Source organism: Melanostigma gelatinosum, assembly GCF_949748355.1.
Source record: "Melanostigma gelatinosum genome assembly, chromosome: 14".
In the NCBI taxonomy this organism is placed as follows: Eukaryota; Metazoa; Chordata; class Actinopteri; order Perciformes; family Zoarcidae; genus Melanostigma; species Melanostigma gelatinosum.
This window is the reverse complement of record NC_136647.1, coordinates 25,566,862-25,592,468: the sequence shown is the minus strand read 5'-3', so window position 1 is coordinate 25,592,468 and position 25,607 is coordinate 25,566,862. Positions and strand designations below refer to the sequence as shown.

At 43.2% G+C, this 25,607-nt stretch overlaps 1 protein-coding gene across 1 annotated transcript in view; it reads left to right on the top strand.

Moving 5' to 3' along the window:
- Window positions 1-3,419: 3,419 nt before the first annotated feature.
- Window positions 3,420-25,607, top strand: part of LOC306788405 (cilia- and flagella-associated protein 46-like) — a gene marked incomplete at its 5' end in the record, with an annotated part of 29,967 nt that continues 7,779 nt past the window's right edge. Inside the window, 23 exon segments of the mRNA XM_079283929.1 lie at window positions 3,420-3,468; window positions 3,562-3,683; window positions 4,977-5,102; window positions 5,407-5,471; window positions 6,293-6,461; window positions 6,753-6,872; window positions 7,081-7,131; window positions 7,135-7,175; window positions 8,094-8,240; window positions 8,374-8,473; window positions 8,844-8,942; window positions 9,332-9,522; window positions 9,909-10,134; window positions 10,362-10,479; window positions 12,592-12,724; window positions 13,211-13,335; window positions 13,796-13,914; window positions 15,596-15,708; window positions 18,746-18,958; window positions 20,082-20,271; window positions 22,898-23,047; window positions 24,445-24,555; window positions 25,420-25,601. Coding sequence (XP_079140055.1) covers window positions 3,420-3,468; window positions 3,562-3,683; window positions 4,977-5,102; window positions 5,407-5,471; window positions 6,293-6,461; window positions 6,753-6,872; window positions 7,081-7,131; window positions 7,135-7,175; window positions 8,094-8,240; window positions 8,374-8,473; window positions 8,844-8,942; window positions 9,332-9,522; window positions 9,909-10,134; window positions 10,362-10,479; window positions 12,592-12,724; window positions 13,211-13,335; window positions 13,796-13,914; window positions 15,596-15,708; window positions 18,746-18,958; window positions 20,082-20,271; window positions 22,898-23,047; window positions 24,445-24,555; window positions 25,420-25,601 — 2,960 coding nt within the window.

Below are 25,607 nucleotides of genomic sequence, written 5' to 3'. Positions count from 1 at the left end.
CCCCCAATCATATCCTCCAGCCTGACGGGAAGCTGAAGCTGACCCCCCCCCCCCCCCCCCCCCCCTAGTACAGAAGTAGTGTAAATATGTATCCATATTTATATTATATTAATTGCCCACTTTTCACACACACACATACACACACATTATATTAATTGCCCATTTTCCCGTCTTTATGTGTATTGAACGTCCCTATGTGTATTGAATGTTTTATTGTAGGATAGTATATGTTTTAACTAGGATATCTGTCTTTACCTAGCCTAGGAAGTGTTTTATGTTTTATGTGTGGTGCTTGCACTTTATGTTCCACCGTGGGAGAGTGGGAAACGTAATTTCGATTCCTTATATGTCCTGACATGCAAGAGATTGACAATAAAAGCTACTTTGACTTTGACTTATAAGAGTTATTTTTATTTTATCTTCCAGTGCTCTATTGCCATTCAGTACAGCTAGTTGTCTCTGCTTATTCTAACACAACAAATCTGTATTGGAAATTGAGAGAGAGAGATTAAGTAAATATATATATACATTTATTTATTTCTCAATGAATCTTTCTAGTAGAGCAAAGAGCCTGGATACTTGCAATCCTAAGGCAGAGGACAGTTAACAAAAACAGCAGCAGCAAAACAAATATCAGCAAACGTGTTTATTAACTTGCAGTAACACATATGCACATACTTTATATAAGTTGTCCCTTTTTCTGCTTACAAGGCAGTCACCCTCCCCTGCAGGATTATTTTCTCCAAAATTGTCCAAATCACATTCAGTAAATGATGAAAAGAGAAACATTTATCAATAATATTCACACAAGGATGTAAACTTAGAAGATTGACACATTTTACACAGCAGAATACACACAAATTCATAGAGAAATAATTTACATGGATGTCTTATTGTGGGTTTAAATAAATAAAAGAAAAAGGTGACAGTCACAACGGTCATCTGTGTGACAGCAACAATAACAGATCAGAAGTGTATTGTCCTCTCTACTGGTTGTCCTATTAGTAAAGGCTTTATAGGATGAGAGCTAATTTTACTGTAACCTTAAGTATAAGATGGTCAAATGGAGATATTACAAATGGACTAATGTCTTCATTCCAAGCTACGGTTGCTGAATGTTTGTCCCCGGTGAAGAGGCCGTCGTTCTCCCCCCTCAGCTCCTGGCTCCCTGGAACAAAACAAAATGTAGAGTTAGTTTTATTTCACACCACAAAACAAAAGGAGCAAAATACTCAAATTCAGTTTATCCGTGTAATTAATCTCAACGTTTGTAACGTTACCGGACTTAAAGTGATATTTCAGGTTCACAACCTGTCTACTTGAGCTCCTGTTGGTCCGTTAATGGACATAATCGTCACAATCTCAGTAAAATATTGGTCAACCTCTGAGGTTTGAACGTGAAGGCATTAAAAGTTACTTTCCAAGCTACCGTCGGATGCAAGCAGACGAGCTCCCGCTAACATTAGCTTGTTAGCTAGCTTGTCAGCTATTGTCACGTAACTTAACCGATCATTTTAACAAACGTGATGTTATAGCTCCCGGTAATGGAGTAACGTATGTTAACGTATGTAACGCTGTGCACTTTGCCTCAGGCATGACTTTGTTAGCTAAGGTTAGCTACGCGTAGCTAACATTAAACTGCTGTCTATCAGCAAAAGCGCTGCTTTGATGGCTGTGACATTTTCAACATAAATAAAAGCACTAACTAAAACCATTAAGTAGGTCAAGTGACTCTTCCAGTAAATAATAATATATTATATATTTAAAGCGATTTGTATAGCGTGGACAGTTCTGAGAGTAATGAGTGAATGGCAATTACATCATGAGGTGCACCAAGCTATCAACAAACTGTCTGAAGGCAAAGCAAGTGGCTTAGACCATATTACTGCTGAACACCTTAAATATGCTAGTCCGAGGTTAGCTCCTCTCCTCGCTATTTGTTTTACTGGCTTCATGATTCACGGCTTGTTACCAGACTCAATGCTGTCTGTTCTCTTAGTGCCAGTCATTAAAAACAAAGCTGGTGAAGTATGTAGCCTAGAGAATTACAGGCCCATTGCTTTGGCCAGCGTACTGTCAAATGTCCTGGAAAGAATTCTGCTGGACAGAAGACAGGACTTTATCACCTCCACAGATCACCAGTTTGGCTTCAAAGCCAAACATGGCACTGACTTGACTTGTGTGTATATATGCCTTAAAGGAAATTGTAAACAAATACAGAGGTCAAAACTCATCAGTTGTTTTGTCTTTTATTGATGCCTCTACAGCTTTTGATCGTGTTAATCAGAGTAAATTATTTTTTAAACTGAGCCAAAGAGGTGTCCCCACATACATTGTGAGAATTCTGGCTTACTGGTATGCGCACCAGAGTATGCAAGTAAAATGGGGTAAAAGTGTGTCAGCCCCATTTGGGGTTAGCAATGGTGTCAGACAAGGGGGAATTCTGTCCCCAATTCTGTTTAATCTGTATGTTGATGATCTGTCCAAGCAACTGACAGCCTGTAATACTGGGTGCATGATTGGAAATACTCTGGTTAATCACATCATGTATGCAGATGATCTGGTGATCTTTAGTCCTGTGTATATTTAGACAGGTCCCACAAAGAATTGCTCAACAACTTTGCTTGATGGCCACTGAGGAGCCATCTATGCTGCTTTGAAATTCTGGCAGGTAATACATCTTTCTGTCAATTAACCCTCTAACTAGGAACTCCGAGTCCATGGCAGGGAGTGCCACTGTAGTTTGCCTTGCCTCACGATTTTCTCCCATCACATCAGTAACAGTATTTGGTTTGACCAAGTAAATTATTTTTGCACACTGAGTGGCCTGATTTCTAGTGATGCACTTTGAAGTTAAGAAGCGTTGGGACCAGGAGCCTAAAGAGGTGCTTTGTGTGAGTCAGAGAGTGGGGGGAGAGCGAGAGAGTGAGAGAGATGTAAAAATAAGTCTATTTTATTTGAATTTAGAGACTACAGTGAGTTGTTTGAACTCAAGTTAGTAGTCAATCAATACAAACAAGTGTCAACCTTTTTGGTCCTCTTCGTTTACCGTAGTCTCATCCGTTCTTGGGTTGCTTGGTAACGCTCCCAAACTACAAACACGGATGGTGGCTCAGTCCAGCATTTTACTTTCGACACAGGGTTAGTTGTTCATTAAAGACACTAATATGTGGCATATTTACAGTGACGGTAAAATGAAACGTACGGACGTATTGCTTTTCTAATATTCAAGCAGTTTTGAAATTCTTGTTGACCGACGTAACACCTTTCACACACCTGTAACACTGCAGTTTTAAATGGGGTAATTTAGCGCGAACAATAGCGTAACTGGCCGTCCTAACCTAATTAGTTGTAGCTAGCTAACATTAGCTAATTTTTACCATAACACATTAGCTGACGACAGTTATCGTTCTCCCGAGATGGAGCGGGATATTCGTCAGTATCTCACCGAGGCAAAGGAGCGACAAGGTTTGTATTATACTGACGTTCATGCAGGAGCACTTTCAGCTTTAACGAGTTATGAAAATGTGCCTTCGTTGTGTTTAACGTCACTTCACGTAGACTCTGGAGCGCTGCAGTCAGCTTACCTTTTACTTGAGAACGTGGCGGTGGTTGGAACCAGCGGACGAACTCCACGTATTGGCCCGGAGTTGTACGTCGTTTGTGCGGAAGCAGCTCTACAGGTGAGACCGGGGGCAGTAAATAGTTACCTGTTAATGTGGCCAAACCATGTCGTCGTAGATTTAGCAGGGTCAAATAAATAAATAATAATAATAAAAAGTCTGTGTGTATTTTCTGAGACCATGTGAGTTCTTTGGAAACAATGTCCCACAGAAATGTAAGTTTTATATTATCCTCGAGTGAGGATGAGATAGTCACAGGCCTCGTTGTGTCTGCACTGTTAAAAATGGCCGACAAATAAAGCCTACAAGATATAATTATTGACTTAAATCTCGTTTAATCAAGTTTAGGATCTAACTAGTCATGCCAAAAGTGCTATTGTAATGCCAATGACACCTGAGGTTTATTTATTTTTGGCAAATTCTACTGAAGGAATTAAGCTACTAGGTTACATATCACATATTTTATTTGGTTCGAGTAAATAAAGCAGAAATCATTTTCGGGGTTCTTCGTTGATTAACACACATGCTTTGTTAATGGCAGCATCTAAAGCTACTGATACAGAAAATCATTTGAATAAAAACCTCTCCAGCAATGACGCTAGAATAGTCATCACAAATGCCATTATGTCACTGTTTTCATACAGTAACTTTAGTTAGCTAAATCCAGCTATTCTCCCAGTAGGACAGGATAATAATGAATATTCACGAATGTCGACTGAAGTGTCCTAGGGCAGTGGAAGCTCATTTGAATAATGGAACACTGGTATTCCATAATGTGATTTGGTCTCTTTTTTATGTGGTACAGAGAGGCTCCTCAGTGAAAAAGCAGCTTGCCTTGAAGTCTCAGGCCTGTTTGAATACTGAATGAGTCCACATCCCCACCAGGACTACATCACAATAGTCCTCAGTTGTTAGAGAACTATGAATATTCCTGTTACATTGAGACAATTTTTGAACGTTTTCTCAGATACTGATGCCACTGTTACGTTTCACTTGTTTTATCATCTTCCAGCATGAGAAACAATGAAATACTTAACGATAACACAATTAAAAGCTTACAGTATACAACATTTCTGTTACGAATGATCTCCCCTGACAGCGCTACAATTCCTTGAATGAAAACTAACCAGAGTGAGTTCATCTAAGTAAAGTACTGACATGCGCAAGGGCAAGAACCTGCAGTTAGGATGTTTTTCATCATGCGTACAATCGATGTGCATCACACGACACATCAAGTCATTTCTGAGTTGTTTTGATCCCGCATCAAATTTAGAAAAATGCTGGTGACGCAACGTAACAGCTGATGAGGTCTAAATATGTCTTTTGTTTGGCCTTTTGTGTTTTTTTCCTCAGCTGGGCTGTTTGGAGATAAGCACAGCGTGTCTAAAGATGTACTTTGATCCGCCAGCTAATCAATTTTTGTGTCGAGCCTACCTCTGCCGGGGCCAGCTGAAGTCTCCGCCGGCCACTGGCAGTGTGGTGAGGACACCAAAGTGGACACATCTCCTCAAGGGGGGTTGTGTGTATGTGTGTTTCTTTGCCAATAGGACACGCATACACAGTTACTTTAGAAATATACTGTTTTGCACTGTAAAAGGAGCAGATGTCCCCGCTTCGTAAACTACTTTTCTTCACAATGTGATTCTTCAAGGCACATTGCCCTTTGTCTTTTCACACTTAAGTGCAGTTTTTCTTGGTGTTTTATCAAACTGTGGGCTCTATTGAAGAGTTTCCTTCTCTGATCTTTGTTTGTGACAGTCTTTTGCATTATTTTCTATTTCAGGGAGACTTTGAAGAGGCTGTGCTGTGTTTTCTTAAAGCAATTGAAATTGCAAAGCATGAACCAAGGTACGTTACCTCCAGTGTGTTTGGCTTTGTTCTAACAGTGTCAAGAAAGTTGACCAGTTCCATCCCACGCACAGCTTCTCATCGCTGCTATTGTTTGCACACAATGAACGTGAACTATTCCAAACAGGGAATGCTCTTCTTTTTTTATAGCTATGATAGGTTATGAGGGTTAGATATATTCTGCGGCATCAAGGTTTGAAGAATACAGTTGAAATGTGACATGATTCTTCACGCTTCACCCCACAGGTGGATGATATTCAGCATGTTTTCTTCTTAATCTGAGAGCAGGGAGAAAAGGATGATGAATATAGATGTGATGATAGAAATTGTGACATTTGAAGAACGACTCATCGGGAGATAGCGGCCTTTGCCTTTGCGAGCGAGCGGCGCCGACTCTCTTCGCTAATGAACTCATAACCCGTCAATAAAAGGGCTGAATGAGCAATCCCAATTAACACCAACGGGAATATGTTTCTAATACATCCAGCCCAGACTAATGCACAACGCACTCTCTGGTGTATCAATTAGCAGCACTCAAGCGACCCGTTCACACAATTTCCTCTAAAACAGCGCCTTGGTTTCATGAATTTCCCTCATTTTACATAGAAAGGCTCCTACGGGGGGCTCGCCTGAGGCCCATTGGACGATGGTTGATCCACACACATTTGCAATCCACAGAACTTCTCCGTACAGAGTTGAAACTTGGTCTGAATTGAGTTGTTCCAAGAGATCAAATGGCTTGCCCGCGCAGATCATGTGAATAATTCAGCTTTTTCTCCGTTTTTTTGCAAATTATTTAGCATCCGTTTTGTTTCTCACAGATACTTCTTCCTAGCGTTCAACGCCTCGGTGCTGTACCTCCAGACAGTGCGTCCTCTCCTGCAGCCGGGGCGGTGCCGCCGCCTGGTCCCCTCCCTCGGGCAGGTGGTCCAAAGTCTGGACGAGGTGGCAGACCGGGACCACAGCTGGAGGGCTGAGCTCATGATGCAAGTGGCCCCTCGATGCTCTCTTAGTTCTCTTTCATGAATAAGTCCAGTCCTGATTCAGTCCGGTCTCATGCTGGTGACGCACAGAGCTAATTAACCAGCAGCTCATCTGTGACAGTAGCGCTCTGGTTTCCATACTCGTATGTAAAATACTAACCTGGGAACTTGGCTGATATATCGTTGTGGAGAACAATGTCCATATTTTGTGGAAATATCCCAGTAAGCATTGCAAAACACTGTTCTTTCACACTGAAGTAGTATCAGTCTCGTGTTCTCTCTGTTTCTGCTCAGGCATCTTATTAAATGTCTCGTGGACGCCGGTGAAATGGAAGATGCTGCAGGTTTTGCCAAAGTTACAGAAGAATTCATGAAGTCCCACATCCCACATCTCTATCCAAGACTCTTTACGTTACTGGTGAACGGCGTTTCATTTCATTTTGGAGTGGCATTTATTTCAGGAGTTAGTTTTTTTTTTCAATACATTTTGGACTTCTGGAGTTAATGGAAGTGTTGGAATCACACAACCTGAAAGAAGACTACTGTGTTTAATGTGAAATACAGCAGAGCTTTTAGTGAAGCATTTGACTAGAAATAAACTTCTACCTTTACTCTTCTCTCCTCAGGTACAACACAAGCTGACAGAGAGGGATGTCCTCATTGAACTGAGCAGGCAGTAGACTACCTTAGCAGTCATTTACAGAATACAGGAATTAAAAAAGTACGGACATTTTCTTTGCTCTACTTAATCGTTGTACTGTAGCAAGAAACTGCCAAACTGTTTGGAAGAATATGCTTTATTTATTGATTGGATGTTTGTGTTTTTAGAGTGCTCCCTGCTGATACTACCGGCAGGTTCAGCCATTTATTAAGTATTATTAATGGTCATACCAACTTACCAGTTTCACCATTCTGTGTTTGTAACCGACAGAGGGTATTATGTTTCCCATTCTCGTGGATGTGATATCTCAGCAAATTATTGTCAAATTTGGCTCACAAACTATTATTTTGGCCATAACTCCAGAATTCATGTGCTAATGGTGACAATTTCACACAAATGTCTAAGACGATAAAATGATAACGTGATGACACTTTGGACAGACTGCAGCATGACTGTTGGCAGTGGCACACACCCGGGAGGCGGTACTTCCAGTTAATATTTGCCACGCTTTCTCAAGCTTGTAGGACTCACAGGGATATTGGTGCATTTTGGGTTCTGACGTTTTGTTTGCGTTCAGCGAACTTGGAAGCTACTCAAACATTAAACCCGATCCACAGGCCCGCGGTTAATAAGCCCACGGCGGGCAGGTTTGTCTGGCTGCCTGCACACAGTAATGGTATAGCACCACGGCTCCTGGTGTGGCGTCGTACAAACCCAGTCCCCTTTCTGCAGGCATGTACTCGACATGTCAGAGCTCCTTATGGCTCTCTAGCTCATCTTTAAACGTCAGCCGCATGAGTCAGTGTGACCCAGCCATCGTCGGCTTCATGTACCGGTCGCTCATTTTGCCTGAGGTTAATGCACTGTTCAGTGTGAGTATATTACGAGGGAAATGCAGATGCGTGCATACTCTTGGGTGCATACGTTTATGTATTTTTAATTAACAGACAGGTTTTTTCTTTCATGTTGTACAAACAGCAAGTTAGAAGAAATGAATGAGGTCGAACCAACAAAAGAGGAGCTCGAGCAGATCTTTCGTCTCCTGATGGATTGCACCGAAGCATCTGCTGCAGCTGTGAACTCCAGTCCTCCTCAGAGCCCGACACCCATCCAACCAGCTGACAGGTCTGTGACCCGAACAAATGTCCTTCCCTGTCCTCTTACTACCACACAACCATGGATAACCCGAGGGGCAGCGCACAGCCCGGATTACTCTACTTGGAATTGTGTCAATGATGTTTTTATCTGGGATTTGCAGAGTCTTCCTCCTCCTGGAGTTGGCTCTGCTGGCCTTGCGAGTGAAGCGGCATGAAGTAGCTGTCGACTGTTTGAAGGAGCTGAGGTCGGCGGGAGAGACTGTGAGTGTCCGGCGTTCTCCTGAAACCTCAGAGGCTACACACTGTAACCGTACATGCATGCAAATGCATGCATGGATTCTGACATCCACTCTTAAGTAGGCACTAATAGATGAAATCAATTATCTGAGCTCACGCCCAAGAGCTTAAGAGGTTGCTGCAGTTACTTTCAATAATGTAAGATTGTGTTTATAGAAAGGTGTGGAGTGTTTTCACCAATTTGACCATTTTGCTCGTATTGTGAATGAGGTGATATGATCACACAATTGGCAACGTTGCACATGCATAAAATACGTCACCCCTTATAGATGTGTCCCCCTCTCTTCTGTGCGCTGACTCTTGTAACCACACGTATGTGCTTTTGTCTTTTCAGAGTCTTGGCCAGCGCGTAATAATGGAATGTGTCAGCTGTGACATCAACCTCCAGAAGAGAGAGGGGAAGACGAACGACTACTCCAAAGCCAGCGTGGAGGTGCTCGATCATACAGCCGCGTGTTCCCACCAGCATGTGATGCGGGCGGTGGACCCATTGGCGGAGTCGTGATTAACTGTTCTGTAATATTTTCTGTAATCTCATTCTCTGTCTGAAGGCAGTACATCCTTACACTCTAGGTATCTCTGCCTTAAAACTGCTAACCCAGCTAGCAGCGCTTAGAGTTTCAGCTGACAACTTTAATCATCAGTTTTTCCTCTCTGTAATCTCATTTTGCACCATTTAATATTTTGGCTTGAAAACTTGAAAATTAAACAAATTGGCACCCCGTATTTAATACAGTCCAAGTGCACTTGCCAAATGATAGAAGTGTCGTGCTCTCGTTGCTACAGGAGAGACGCTCTCAATCTGTAGTCTTGATCCCACAGGCCCGGCTGAAGGAGATAGGCCAGCTGGATCAGTGGCTGCAGACGGCGGTGAGGGAGGGGGACCCTCAGGCCGCGCAGGCGGTGTGCGCCGCGCAGTGGAGCTCCTGTCTGCCCCTCATGCAGCACAACCTCAGGAAACGCATCAGGACGCCTCTGCTCAGGGTGGCCCAAGTCCTGGAAGACATTCAGAGGTTTACAGTTTCCTCAAATCCACTTTGCATACAGTATACTGCATGTTATGATGTTATATTATTGTTCAACCTGTGTTGTAATGCAATACCATATCATATTTTGTTGGCTTTTTAGAGATTGCAGAGTCTGATTTATTTTTCAAAAATGTACTATATGTTTGTGTTTGACATTTGGATCAAGAAAAATGCTATTATGATGATTTGTGGTCCGAAATATTTTAGTTCACTGTCGTATTTTCGTAACATTGACAGAGAGCCAACATTTAGGTACTTTTCAAGATGAAGTACTGTCTCCCAATTTTGAACTGTGGTATCACACCTACATATTTGTCGTCATTCATAATGTACGAGTTTATGCTGGAAGTGTTTGTTTGCTATTTTCACAGCGTGCTGCTGGAGACGCGCTGTCAAGTCCACTCAGAGCTGGCAGCGATTGAAGAGGAGGACGGGCGCCTTGAGGCTTCTTTGACTCACCTTCAGAAAGCCCTGCTGCTGGATAATGGGACGCGACGAGAGCGCCTGTCGTCAGCTCTCCGCCTCCTGCAGCTCAGAGGCACCCTCTACCAATCGCCCCCCCGGGCCGAGGATAAAGCCGATATGCTTATGCAGCAGGTTTGCAGCCCGTCTGTGTCAGACGGTCTTAACATTACAAAATGAAGCGGTTCTTTAAAACTTAACAAGCGGATGCTTTTATTATGTAAAAACATACAGAATTCATACATAGGTACAGGGAAGGAGAACTTAAATTCAGTGTGTTTTTATGTATGGTGAGAAGAGGAGTGTGCCTCGTAATGGCTACAAGTTAAGTCTGACATCCAACCCTTCCTTCCCGTCCTCAGGCCAGGGACATGCAGCCCCAAGACAGGACGGACAGCCGTCCCGTCCTGGTCTCCGTGGGTCAGCTTTTGGCCCCTGACCATTTCCAGATGGTGCTGGATGCTGACGACACCTCCAAAAGTACACATTTCTCTTCTTGCTTTCAGTTTTCACAGAGACACGACAACATTTACTCAACACACGTGCAGTTTGTCAGAAGACATATTCATCTGTTGGGATAGCTTTAAACACATACTATAAACGATTGACTAATAAAACATTGATCTGTGGCATTAGTCCATGTTTTAGAATTCATCATAAGTCCATTAATGAGTATGTGTACCGGTATATGATTTTATTTTTTGCACTCTGCGATCTCGGACAAACCCCACTGTTCTAACTCCCCTCAGCCTTTTTGACAGCTAGTCAAAGGGCCCCTTTGGTCCGTAGAGGAGGCCCCTCTTGGTTTTGTCTATAAACCTCAAGCATCCCCTAGATCAGCGGTTCCCAAACTTTTTAGGCCGCGCACCCCCTTCTACATCCCGACTGGGTTCGCGCCCCCCCCCCCCCCCCTTAAAAAAAAAGAAAAAAAAAGAAGCAACAGAGCCTTTTAAGCCTTCATAGCTGCATAAGAATCGGACCAATGAGAGAACAGTTTGCTCGCGCGTGGCATTTGTTTACAAGATTTAGTCCGCTGTTAAATGTTGCAGTGTGAACACAAACCGAACAAAGGAGCAACTGCAACAAAGCAAACGAACTGAAGGTGTGAAAACGCCCTGAAACACTGCAACAAAGTTTCAATAACTTTCAGTGACACAAGGCGTCACTTTTAAAGAGCAATACGGATGCGAGCACACACGCACAGGCTCAGAGGCAGATTATCACATTTAATTTACAATCAATGACCGACTAATGTAGCCAGGATGTCTTCGGACAAAGCATCGATGCGGCGACACAGTGTTGTTGGACACCGGGATCATGTCCAACTTTTTTGCTTCTTTCTCCCCAATCATACATTCCACCATCTCTCTGGCAGCTGGTGCGCTCACGTCTTCGGCGATTGTGTGCGGTAGCCCCTTTCTCGCTATTCTGTAACCAGATATGAAGCCCGTAGTGCGTCATTTATAGACCCAACACATGAATGAGACTCCAGTTGTTTTTGGCTGTTTTGTAACTCCTCCAATTTCGATATAAAGAATGTAAGGGGCGTTTGACTTGCACTGGCATGCTTGGTGTTCAGGTGGCGACGTAAATAAGAGCTTCAGACTGTTAGCCAGAACCTCACTGCACACCACGCACTGTGGCTTTGGGGAATCTGCGTTGCCAATCCAAGTGAAGCCCAGACACAGATACTTTTCATCATATTTCCTCTTTTTTTCCCAGTCTGATGCTCACTCTCGTTTCCTCTTTTTCACCTTGACTCCGCGATGGGCCGATGTGCTCCCAATTTGTCTGTGCTGCACCTCTCCGTTCCCCTCGCCTCCGATTCCTCTCTCTCTCTGTCCCTCTCCTCTTTTACGACTGATAGCTTCAGATGTCCCACCTGACAGTTTTTAAATTAAAATTACATTTTTTTTTTTATATTTAATATTATTACACCATCAGACCGCCATTACACTTTTCCTCTCGCGCACCCCCTAGAGGCAGCTCGCGCACCCCCAGGGGTGCGCGAACTTCAACGAGAGGTGCGTGCATGAGAGCGGGTGCGTACAGCCTTTTATTGCTTTGGTGAGCGTGCAGGCTCGGGAGCGTTCTGCTTCTTTAAAACACGCCAGTCAAAGTCACAGACCTCTTTTTGTAGTTCAGTCCATAAAACAAATGCTCTGAATAACTCTGTTGCTGCGGGCGGGTGTGACTAAAAATCTGGAACATGCTCCGTTGTTTTGCTTTTTGTTTTGCTTTCTTACTTGTCGACATAATTACATCGCAGTCTGTGACGTTGCGATGCTGGAAATGGGCCATTTACTCTCGCGGTCCCTTAGTAGTCGTTCCTTTCTTACGTGGAAGTGGCATATTAAGGCTCATTTTGTAACTTCCTCGAAAGGATAACATTCTCACGACCTACATTAGTGCACATTTATTCCATGTTTTATGCATCCTTTAGGCCTAAGGAGTTGTGTAACAGACTGACTCCAGTTTTTGTTATGCATACTTGCCTGGAAAATTGTATTGAATCAATATTTATGGAAAACGCTGGAGCTTTTCCAGTAGCATTAATCGACTTATGTATTCAGTCTTCCAACAATTGTCTAGTTCCCGTAGGCGGTCTAGGATCTGGACCAGTGGCTCAGCTCTCTGCGAAGGCGCAGCATCACTCTACATCTGTGCGGAAGCTGGACGGACACCTGGCCAGACAGGGAGATGACAACACAGACAACACAGAGAGGTGTGTGTTTGTACATGTACATGTATTCATTGTGATTATACATGTATGTTCTTGGATACAAGTGCAGTCTTCCTGTCAAGTCTTCTTAGAAATTACTTTTTTTTTTAGTTGTCAGGCTTCCCAGAAACCCAGCTTAAGCAGGTTTGTATGCCTTGTTGTCTTTTGATCCTCTCCACAGTGAAAGCTGTTGTGTGACTGTAGGCGTCTACAACCTTCTTTTACATTCACGGTGCGTAGTTGAGGCTGCCTGTCCACCAACATCATCACAGTAAAAAAAGTGTGCACATGAGACATTGCAAGCTTAATGGGCCGGAGAGGGCAAGATGTTTGACTTGAAGATTCCCCAAAGGAAAAGTTTGTTATTCATGGCCCGGCAAAAAAACCCAACCTTAAATCATATACAGTGTGCTGCTTTGCCCTTTCCCTGACCTCCACCTTTTTAATCATCTCTTAAGTGTTCTTTATTTATTTTTTTTGTTGCTCCAGAGTGAAGCTGTGGGCAACGCTGGTGAAGACAGCCAGGAAACAGGAAGTGTGGGATGTGTGCCGAGCTGCTTGTCGATTCTGTTTGCTCTACGACGACGGCAGATGGAAAATCTCCGAGACCGGCGGTGAGATGGTGAACGGTCCTCAGGCCGACGGTGAGATGGTGAACGGTCCTCAGGCCGACGGTGAGATGGTGAACGGTCCTCAGGCCGACGGTGAGTTGGTGACCGGTCCTCAGGCCGACGGTGAGATGGTGACCGGTCCTCAGGCCGACGGTGAGATGGTGAACGGTCCTCAGGCCGACGGTGAGATGGTGAACGGTCCTCAGGCCGACGGTGAGATGGTGAACGGTCCTCAGGCCGACGGTGAGATGGTGACCGGTCCTCAGGCCGACGGTGAGATGGTGAACGGTCCTCAGGCCGACGGTGAGATGGTGAACGGTCCTCAGACCGACGGCACTGTTCCTCAATATCGGAGTGATGGGCAGGAAATAGTAGTGGTATCTGAATTAGTTATACATACAAGAGGGAGACGATTGGTTTCATTGAGAGAATTTGCGTCACAGATTTTGTGAATTTGATCCAGGATGCAGGTCCTCGGAGGAGGAAAGCGGTGCAGAACCTCTTCACGGTTGCAATCGAAGCCAAACCTGCGTGAGGGACTTGCTGCGGCTTTTTGCCGAAATCCGCTTCATCAGTGCTGAGGTGTGTGACGACCAACACATACACACTTTTCAGATGTTCTTGCAGGAGTACTCCACATAAACAGGTTTCACATTTGCTCTTGTTGTACTAACGTGGTTGCATTCCTGCGTGTACGCAGAAAGCAGGTCAAAAGCTCTTTGAGCTCTCGGCTCCTTTTTGTGCCGTTACTCCCCCTCAATGACCGTTGTCTGTTCTGTAGACGATCTTTTTTTTATTTTATGAATGATCATGGTCCGCCTAAAGAGCATTGCTTTCCCTGTGGCTTCTTCACAGTAAAAGCCACTCCGTGGAAACACTTAAAGGTCTAGTGTGTAGAAACTGGCTGTGAGTTTGCAGACTGTAACCAACTGAAACTGAACCCAAGCGGGCAGGAGAACTACAAAATTCTTATTTTCAGGCGAGTTTACACTAAAGAAAACATATTAATATTATATTGCAGATATCACAGATACATTTATGCCAATTGATCCCCTTACATGCTACTCACTGTACCTTTTTAATGTGAAGCAACAGGATGTTCCCGTCTGCATTATGCCTAATTCCCACTACAACACTCTAGCCTTCATGTCTTCGCTTGTTGTTGTACTGTATCGTTTCCCGTGAAGGCAATTTGAATCCAGCTTTGGAATGGCGGACTCTGCCACTAACAATTAAAACTATATAGAAAGGTATCTACTATATTCACTGAATGGCCATTGCTAAAAATATGCAGATCATAAATGGTAGGGAAATGAACTCATGAGAATCGGAAGGATTGAAGACGAGCCATAGAGTGACCGGTGGGTCTTCCAGGGACACAAACACATTTTTCCGTGTTTTTTTAAAAATAATTATTGATTTTATTCTACAGATCAGACATAAAAACTTGCAGCTGTCTGACTTTGCTTGTGTCCCTTTTCAGTTATTAGTGTTGATGTGCATCATATACCATGCACAGTGGAAAGTCCTGCTTCTACCAACTTTGTATTTCAAGCTTCTGTGGATACAGATGTTTTTGTATCGAGGTGTTGACGTTGACAAAAATTCTAGCTATCTCAGATCGTAGGAATATTGTATGTTATTTTTTTAGCTCCTTTTGTAACGTTCCACTGCGTGCAGTAGTAAACATGCATTATGGGATTTTTAACAAGCCCGTGAGGTAGATGTTGATTTGTTGGAGTCAGAGATTGTTGTGCTTGTCTTCTGAGCTTGTCTCATTGGGTAATCCCGCTTCCCATCAAGCCTGCAGCTCCAAGTCGCTATTAAGTCCATGGAGATGTTAACTTGACAGCACTTTGAAGAAAATGGAGACAACTATCCACAGCTACAACATGACCTTGTCAGAACTGACTCACACTGTAGCATCTATGCTCGCTCCCCTCATGTAGCTCTCTCTTTGTTCCACGGTACACCGGGGGGTTATTTTTGGAGGATTGGGGTCATAATTCATTCACTGAATAGATACCTACGTCTCAGTCCTCTTGCCTTGCCTGAGTTGTCCGCCGCTGGAGTAAAACGCTCACCAGTCGCTTCCTTTTGTTCTTTGATCTGCTGCCGCTGAGCTTTAGCGGCTCTACAGAAGCTGTCATTCCCAGAGCGGGAGGTCTTCTCTTCTCATTTGATTATGAATTTATCAAAACAGGAAGTCATCTTTAATATTATCCTTTGTGGAGGAGAAATGAAAGTATTGTGTCTTGTCAAGGCCACCGTCCAAAAGCTGCTCACAGAGGGGGTTCAGCTCAACGGCCCTGCTATCCCCGCAGTGGAGAGTGAGTTGTGTGCGTCTGAGGAGGATCCACACTGGGTTGTTTACAGGTGAAAACACACACACACACACACACACACACACATGCTAGCATCATAAAACAACAATATTTTGTCTGTATTATGTCTTTTGTCTATATGTTTCTACTTTATTTGCAAATCACAGATTTTATTATTATTTTATTCATTTAAAGTTACATTGTACATAACTATATTAAACAACAAAAGAAATTCTGTTGTATTTGTGATTATTAAAAGCTGGAAGTAATATAAGCAGCGATATGAAAGCTTTCAGTGACCAAGTTTGTTATTCAGTTATTAATAGTAGTTCATTAATTCATTTTATTAAAATAATGAATTCTTAAGTCCCTGATGCATGTGAATCTCATAAAATGTTGTTTAAAATATGTTTTTTATATATATATATATATATATATATATATATATATATATATATATATATATATATAAATAAATAAATGCCAGAGAAATGTACTTTATTTTAAAATATATTTATTTATTACAACTAACATCATGAAGTTATTCTTTGACTTTGAGCACTGATGGAACTATACCTGAGTGACTCATCTTCTGGGGTGTCTTCTCAGCAAGACATAAGCATAAAAAACAAAAACTGCTCCTTAATGTTATGTAGTATTGTTACTTACATCTTGCAAAAGAGATTTTTAATCTCAATGGGACTACCTGGTTAAAAAATATTATAATTCAAACGTATTCGTCATGGTACCCTGCTTCCTCCGGTCTGAGTGCACTCGGTCGAGGGGCCACCCTGGCCCCGGGCGCTCCTACCAGTCGCGTCAGTTATGGCAGCTTCCCTCTTCTGGATCCGTGCTCTTGGTAAATTGCCAGGTTAGGTTTTAACGGCTAGGATTACTTCTAAAAACGTAAGGGATTGTTAAGTGGGTAGGTCTCTAGGATAACCTTACAGAACTCAGTTGTTAGACACACAATAGATTTAACCTTTTACTGCCACGAGGAACATTTACTACTTTAAGCAAATAAATGCACTTGAGAAATTTACTTTAAATGCAGATTAGATATTTATTGCAGGTTATATTCAGTTAGTTAGCAAGGGTTAAGCTACAGCTCACATAAAATGTTACTACACTTGATTCGTACTTTTAATTCCTTGATTATACTCACTGGTTTCAGATGCCGAGACGGCTCGGTGGGAGCTGGATTTTTCAAAGGTTCGATGAAAAAGTTCTTTTGGAGTTGTTAGGAGCGAAGGTCCGGCCAGACCCTCGGCCCTCCTGCTCTCACAGCGGGGTTCGTTCAACAGTCCTCGAGGCTCAGTACAAAGTCTTTCTGGGGCTGCCGCGTTCCTCCGTTGTTCAGTTGTTAAAGTCGAGCAGTGGGGAGAGGGAAACTCTCTGTCTTTCGATCTTTGTCCACGAATGTCAATCTTTCTTCTCGTGAGCAGAGACGGAGTCCTCAAATACTTCAGTTGCGATCGTCCGTATCTTCTTTCTCAGAGCGCTTGGAACGGCTCTCGTGTAGAAATCCCAGCTTGCGACTTGCAAGCATCTCCTTATATCCTTGATCTGGGCTGTCTGTTCCCCCCTCCTATTCTGAACACATGATCTTTATCCCACCCTTTTGTGTGAGTGCGTATGTCTGGAAAGTACCTTATTTCCCTCCGCGCCTTGTTCTTGCAACAGAGTCCAAAGCCGCGTGTCCGCTTACCCGACCCACGCCCAAAACATCTGTTTCTGATCTCACTGTCTCAGTCTTTTGCCTATTCTCACTTCTCCAAAACTTTCCACTGACACACACACCCTTCACATTTCAACTCCGGTACACAGATCATTATTATAATCAGCTTTTACATTTGTTAAATCACTCTCTGTATTAAACATTCGTTATATAATGATCATAAACTTTATCTTTCATCAACTTTAACTATCGATTTCTGAGTATATACTTTGTGTCTTTTTATCCTGACTTTTCCCCTGATCGTGTATGCATGTTTTCGAGGCAGCTTTCTCTGTGATCTCAACTCTTCTTGACAACATGCATCAGGGACCTGTGAATTAATGAACTACTTGTTATCTATTAATGACATATAATAACAAACTTGGTCACTGAAAGCTTTCATATCACTGCTTATATTACAGTTCCAGCTTTTAATAATCACAAATACAACATCATTTCTTTATTGTTTAATATAGTTATGTACAATGTAACTTTAAATGAATAAAATAATAATAAAATCTGTGATTTGCAAATAATGAAGTAGAAACACAGAGACAAAAGACATTTTTTTTTATTCAAACGTATTGTTCGGTTCGTCATGCGAACCGAACCGTGAGCCTCGTACCGAACGGTTCAATATGAATACGCGTATTGTTACACCCCTAATATATATGATATATACATATATATATATATATATATATATATATATATATATATATATATATATATATCAAATTCCCCTAATGCTTCTATGTGCATTGCCAACTGTCGTCTCTGTTGGTGTGGTTTAATGCAAGTGTTTCAAAGGACCATAACTTGTGCTTTAGCCTTTTTAAAGTGAACACATTGCGTAACTCGTCAGAGATGATGACGACAGGTAGTGGTGGGAATAACTCAATCGCTGAAACTACGAGCCCGTTAACTCTTGAATCAAAACTGCACAGCAGATCTGAAAGCATTCTCAGACCAATGACGTGGTTTCAACAAGGCTGCAAACATTATCAATGACGTGATTACCTTTTACTAAAGACCAGGATGTTGTAGATATACACCGCAAAGCTCCAGGATCGCACAAAGTCGTAACAGCCTACTTTCTTTATTGAATTGACAAGACCTGACACATCACATCCAGCAGTGGAAATACTGCTCCTCCACTCTTCACCTCCAGCACATTGTAACATAATGCCGGCTGAGAGCTTCACCCAGGTGCTCAAACAAATTGGTGTTGAAAGCTGCATTTGATGTAACGTATTTGACATTGTAGAGGTGGAGTTCCTCTCCCCTGTGGATGGTGCAGAGACACTAGAGACAACATAATATGGACTATCTCCCTTTCCCACTCTGTATTCTCTGCCTCTCTCTCACCCAGAGACTGGATCCAGGCTCTGTCCGCCTACGCCACCTCCAACTTCTCGCGTGCAGCGGAGCTCGGAGCAGAGATCGAGGAGCCGTGGGTGGTAGCAAATGCAGCCATTTACCTGTGGAACTACAGTAGCCACTTGTTGGCAGCTGGGGAGTACCGACGCCTGCTTCCCGCCTTCCAAAGCCTCGTGGCGATGCTCCGAAAGAAGGAGTTCTCTGGGTAGGCCGGGTCTCTAAATTACTATCAGTTTTCACTACAGGGTCTATACACCTGTCAAGGCTTTCACACACTGGTGGGTGTTTATTTTCGTGCGATTAATTTCACAGGAATTTCTCAAAATTCACCTAAGTCTCTCGTTTCACACGATCTTCTTGCAGTTATTGTGTTCACCAGTATTGGTAGACGGGCTCAGTTTATCAGTTGCTCTGTTGTTGAGTACGATATGAAATGTCCATAAAATAGGTCACTTAGTCAGCGGTTACTCAACGATAGGAAAGAGGTCCCTTGGGAGGAAAAAGTTGTTCAATGAAGCATAGCGTTAGTTCATGCAGGACACGGAAGTCATACGCCCCCAGCTGACAGCCACACACCAATCACAGCCCACTTTCACTTCAAGGAGGTTTATTTAAATTTGACTCCCTCCTCACTGATTCATTCTACACCTACGCTGTTACAGACTGCGCAGTGCTGGTGAAGCTTCGCCTCCTCCAACCCAGCCTCCGCCCCTTTTTTAGTTCAGAGTTCATCTTTCTGGCAAATGGTTGAAATGTATTTAAAAAATGGACTTCTGGCTCATTCCTGTAAACCCTTGGGGGGGGTTATAGCTCGGTGCTCCCCGTCTTAGCTTGGTAGCTGCTGGCTAATCCGGGGAGCATTCAAAGAGCGGAGCCATCATCGCCAAGTATGACGAGAGTGTTCCTGACTGAACCATAGATTAATGTACGATGCAAACAGTCTTTAAATTCAGTCGAAACTTGAAAACTGTTACATTTTCAGCCGATAGCTGCAATATGTACTCTCAGAAAATCCTTTTAGTCACGCTCAGCGTTGACTTGTAAAGAAAATGTTTGTTAATTTGTTCTCTGGCTAGCTCACTCTCAGAAAAACATGCGCTTTAAGCTCGGCTCTAGTTTCTGGCTGTAAGAAGCAGTGAATGTTCAAAATTACTTGAATGTTGGGATTCAGTGATATCATACATCTCGCTGTCCAAATCTGTGGTGTGTTTTGTTTTTTTACTTTCAGAAGGAACTACAGTATGTTTTGGCCTGCAAGCCCAAATTCCCGTCCTTGGTTTTCTCCAGATGATGTCAGTTTGGAGCATTCTCTGTATTGTATTTCTCAGGAACCGCACTCTGTTCGTGCTGCTCTGTGATGCTGTGGCCCGGGGATTGATTCAGCCTCTGTGTGGACCAGACAGCGCCGAGCAAGCCCCGCCAGGAGACGAGGGTAGAAACAGACAGGAGAAGGCTGCCAGTGCCCACGGGGCTCTCTTAGACCCTGCTGCCCTTCAGGATGTCCGCAAGGCATCTGAGGTGTGTGTGTGTGTGTGTGTGTGTGTGTGGGAGGGCGATGCTGCTAATGGCCGTGTGTGTGTGTGACAAAATGTTTCTATGAGTAGATTTAATAATCAGCACCATGGAAGTGTTTCTGACAAACACTGACATTCGGTTCTGTTAATTTATCGAAGCATGAGTCTTCAATCTCATAAAATATCCTTTTAAACGAACCAATAAAAGTGCCTTTGTTGGCAACATGTGCAAAGGCTCCGTACGTTATAAAATCAAAACCAAAGTTGGATATAAACCTCCTATGTCGCAAGACATTTGCATAAATGTTGCACACATCGCTATTAATTTGCATCAAAATGTCCTCTCTTACATACATTTGCATTAACACTCTTTAAATCCGGATTCATTTGCAAAACAATTAATGACATCACCATATCTGCATATAGATTCAGAAGCCTATCAACATAGAGAACTACTTACAACTATCTGTTCAGACTCCAGTGGTTGTTGTGCAGTCACTAATTCTGTCCAAAAACCTCTGTAGCAGATGCATAATGAATGAAATCATAAAGAACAATCTGAGTTCTAGAGGGTTTAGAACTCTTGAGGATAATGTAACATGAAATCCTGACAACACGGGCCCCAGTCTTTCTGGCTCCTACATGTCCATGCATCACAAAGTAAAGTAAAGCAAAATATTTTGGGTTTGAAGTTTGATTTGTTGCATTTTGTTGAGACGAACACGATTGACCCTCCCAGGCTGATTGCGGTGGCTTGAGCTGCTTTTAGTTTTTTCCCTCTCTGATCTCTCCACTGTGAAAACAAAGACTTCCATCATTCAAAGCTTAAGAACGGATCAGAATCTCACAAAATAGCAGAAAGGAGTGCGTGCATAATCTCTGAATGGAATTTGCTGAATCTTTGCGAGACGTGTTCAGAAACTCCAAGTTGAAATCTTTTGTATGAAACGCTTTCCACACTGTCGACTCTTTTTAAAGTTTTAAACTGGAGGTCGGCCGATAGTGGACTTTTATTGGCCAATATAGGAACGATAGTTTGGATGATGGCAGATTAATCGGCCGATGCCTATTAGCTGATAGTGTTGCGGTATGTATTCGAGAGATGATTTTCGTGGAGAGAAATAAATGTAAACGCGTCAAAGTTTTGCCCTCCATTTTCTAACCTTATTGTAGAATAATGTGTTGAATGTTTTTGCGTGAAGTGGTGTATTACTCCCCTAATAACAAGTAAATAATAGAAGTCTAAAACATCATTCAAAGGCTGTTGTGCAATGATGGCTGCAATGAACCCCCAAGGCAAGGGAAGGGAAACAGTGCAGCTTACTTTCAACCTTCCGAATGTTCTCTCTTCATTTTATGAATTATGAAACGGATTGGTATCACACTTCATGTCATCCTCCATAAAGTGTGGCTGGCTAGTCAGCTGCATATAAATCCATCACCTGGAATGTTCTGTAATTCAGTACGTAGGTCCAGTATTATTATGCTAAAAAGGTGAGTGGGTTCATCAAAACAGACGAGACTAACTGTAACTTAAGGTCCTTCCATCATAGGGATGGAAAAAGATGATCATGGATGATAAACAAAACATTTTGGGACGGTCACGGAACGGATAGTAGACCTTACCTGGAAAACAAAACAATATTCTGCACAGAAGTCGTCTATGTAGAATTGCGAGAGACAATCCAAGAATGCGTACGCAGGAACTACGAGGCCTCTCAGGAAGCATTGATTCCTCCTCCAGAGGATATGACGTGGCAGATGTTAGGGCATCGCAGATGAAAAGTTGAAACGCTCTTATGTTCACACTACGAGCAGCAAAGCACCGGTTTACAACTCGTTTTCAATGGAAGCTACGAACTGATGCCCGACACTAGTCTAGCTGTCCTTGACCGCTCAAATTGTTGGTCCGCTTTTATCTACCCACAATTCCTGTTCTGTTCCGTCGTAAAAATAAAATGTAAGAAAAACAAACCGTTTGCTATTTTACGGCAGAACTACGTCAACAAGCACTTGAGAGACACTTCAACGGCGACAATGTAGCCGGACGCTTTTGTAGCTTTGCCGCTCGTAGTGTGAACATAGCATCAGGAAGATGTACAGTTTGTTATCCCCTTCGTCGCTTAACACACATGTCGCTCCCGTGACTGTCTCGTCTCATGTCTCTGCTCTCTGTATGAGCTGCAGTTCCCAGTTGAGCCCTGTTTCCGTTCTCCTTTACTATTCAAATGATCCACCATGAATGTCGGCTCTAACTCCAGATGAAAGGCACTTTATCAGTGAATTATTAACTCGATTCCATCGTGTCGGTTTCCTCCTTGGAGGAAAGATTAAAAAAAGTGATCCGTTCCGATGCATTTTGTATAAATAGCCTGAACTGATCTTGTTTGTGTATGTTGGCCGTGCCTGCAGCTGGCATGCTGGCAGAGGGCCTCTGGCTACAAAAAGGCTTCTTATAGATACATAGAATAATGTATGGTATTTGACAGACACTATGATTTACATTTTAAATGTCATTTAGGACCATGCAGAATCCTCACTGTTAATGTCGTGTTCTGCTTATTGAGCTTCTCAGGCTGCTAATACCGTACCAATGCAAGCTCATTGTCGTTTTCGACACTTCCTCCCAGCTGTGTGACTTCGGCCTTCGCATGTCCACCTGTAACACCCCAGGGGAGGCCGTCCCCATCGCAGCAAGGAAACGGGTGGTGGCCACGTGGGTGCAGGTCAGGAGGCTGCTGCAGCAGGAGATTGGCTCAAAGATGGACACTAAAGATCAGGTACCATTCTCTGCTGGCTGGTCTATGATGGTTTGTCATCATTGCTCAGCCTGTAGGAAATCATTTTGATGGATAGCAAGTTCTAGCCATAGACTGCACGTCTTTTAAAGCTACCTTCCACAGAGAGGAACATACTAGTGTCTGGTGCAATCCCTGTCTGTCATGACAGGCTAGACCATCACTGACAAAGTCCTGGAACAGGATCTCTAGAGAAGAGTGGGGACCCTATGTTCATTACATTGTAGTCCAGCATTGGGTTGGAATAACTTCAAATTAGTTACAAATTGTAAGATATTTATAAACACAATTATCCAAACGATGCAGAACATTTTTCATGTTAATTCACAGACCAATAGCCGACACTCTGCAGTGACTAGTGCAGTGACAGTGGTATTTGAGAAAACAAAGGCACCACACAAACTGTTGCTAAATAATATCCTCAAATACGAGAGAAGGGAGTAAAACATGGACACATGAGACCACATGAGTCCTGGAACGTGTTTAAAGCAGACAACTCACGGCACTCGTTACACAACGCGTTACAAGTGGAACACTTTGATCGAGCTAGAGCACCTTTCACTTCCACTGCTCTCCACCATTATGAACCACATCCTCATCGACGACCTCACCCTCTCCCCGTCTCCAGACTCCGTACATTGTTGTTGTCTTGCTCTTCTTGCTGTGAGTGCGTGAGCGGTAGTCTGGGACGGGGCAGGCCGGCAGCTGCACTTTGCTGCGGTGAATGGCTTTAACCCGGCTTTGCTGCTCCAGCTGATAATGTCCAAGAAAAACAACAGAAACCAGTCAGTCTTGCAATGTTTGTGAACTTATTTATTTTGTATTCCTTGGAGGGGATGGTATCCCTATTCTGAAAGCTTTTGTTCTGAAAGCTTTTGTTGTCCAACACAAAAAAATGTGAAATGTAAAGAAGAGTGAATACTCGCTGAGACTGTTTTCATAACATAATCACGTCACATGCACAATGCATCCTGTATTACATTATGGCTCTTCTTTAATGGGCTTATAATATTGTAGCTGATGACATTTTTGATCATCTTTTTGATGCGGTAGGTGTTACTTCCATATTACAGCATTGTATACAGCCTGATGTGCTTTGAGTCACAGCTACAAAAGGTTTGTTTCTCGCATTGCAACTTAGGAAGTGTAGCGTTAATATAAATGTTAATCTCAATAAATCCTTCATGAACTAATTTTCCACACAATAGCAAGTCATACATTATCAACTGAGGTCAGGAAACATGCAATATGATGATCCCACTGCAGCTTCATGTATGATTTATAAGCGAATAATAATACATGTATCTGTATTTTCTACAATTAAACATATGGGATTGGTGTGTGTTCAGCGTGCATTGGTTTCTTCCCCGTCTTTGCAGTGTGAGAACGAGGAGGTGTCGGCGATGACGCGCGTGCTGGTTGCAGTGGAGATGCTCCAGTGCAACAGGAACCCGAGGCATGGGGAGTTCTCTGTTCCCGGTCTCCCGTCGGTACGTATACGTCTCCGCTCACGGTTTTCTCTCCAGTGGCTGTTGCCCAGATGGGGACAACAGATGGCGAGGTGGCCCGTGTGCACACTGACACTGTCTGCATCTCATCATGTGTCAATATCTTCAAAACGACTGCAGCTGCCGCCATAATAATGCTTTGGTTGGGTCTAAACTTTGTAACTCTGTGGAGAATCCTTCTTCTTGACGCCCTTTGACCTTTTTCCACATGTTTTATCTTTTGTCTCATCCGTCCACGTCTCCTTGTCTCTCCTCCTTCCTTTCCTCCCCATTATCATTCACTCCTTCCTCTCGTCTTTTGAATTCTATACATTTCTTTTTTACATCACCCCCTTGTCCTTCCTTTTCTTTTTTCTCTCCGCTTCTCCTTTAATCTTCTTCCTTCTAATGTTTCATGTCCTGTGTACCTCTAATCACTCACCTCACTCCTTGTCTACCTTTCCCTCCATCCCCTGACTACTTCCAACATTTGCTCCACACCTTAACTCCGTGCTCGTCCTTTTTCTCATGCTTGTCTTTACTTTTTTGACTTAACTCCTCTGCTTACCGCCTCCTGTCTTTTCCCTCGCCAATCCTTTCTTCTGTTCTGCTTTTTGTCTTCCATCACACTCTTTGCCTTTCCCCCTTTTACTCACTCCTCCCAATTTACTCCATTCCCTGCCTGCATTACTTTACCCCCCTCCCATATTTTTCCCTCCCTTATTTTCATTCTCTCACATTTAATTGCCCCTCGTCTTTTCTCAACCTCCCTCTTCTCATCTTTTTTCTCACTCAATCTTCCCCCTCTTTTCCCACATCACCCTCCCCTCATCCTCCTCCCCTCCCACCTCTCTCCTCGCCTGAAAGCTGGTGAGCATGGCGTCTGAATGCAGCTGGACTGACGCCGTGGTGGAGTTGCAGGTGTGGTGCCAGCTGGCTGCCTGCTGCCACCATGCCAAGGACCACAGCTTGGTGCTGCGCTGCACCGAGAGCGCTCTGCAGCTGCAAGAAGCAGCAGCAAAGAGCCTCAGCGCCATGCCCTGTGTTTTGTAAGT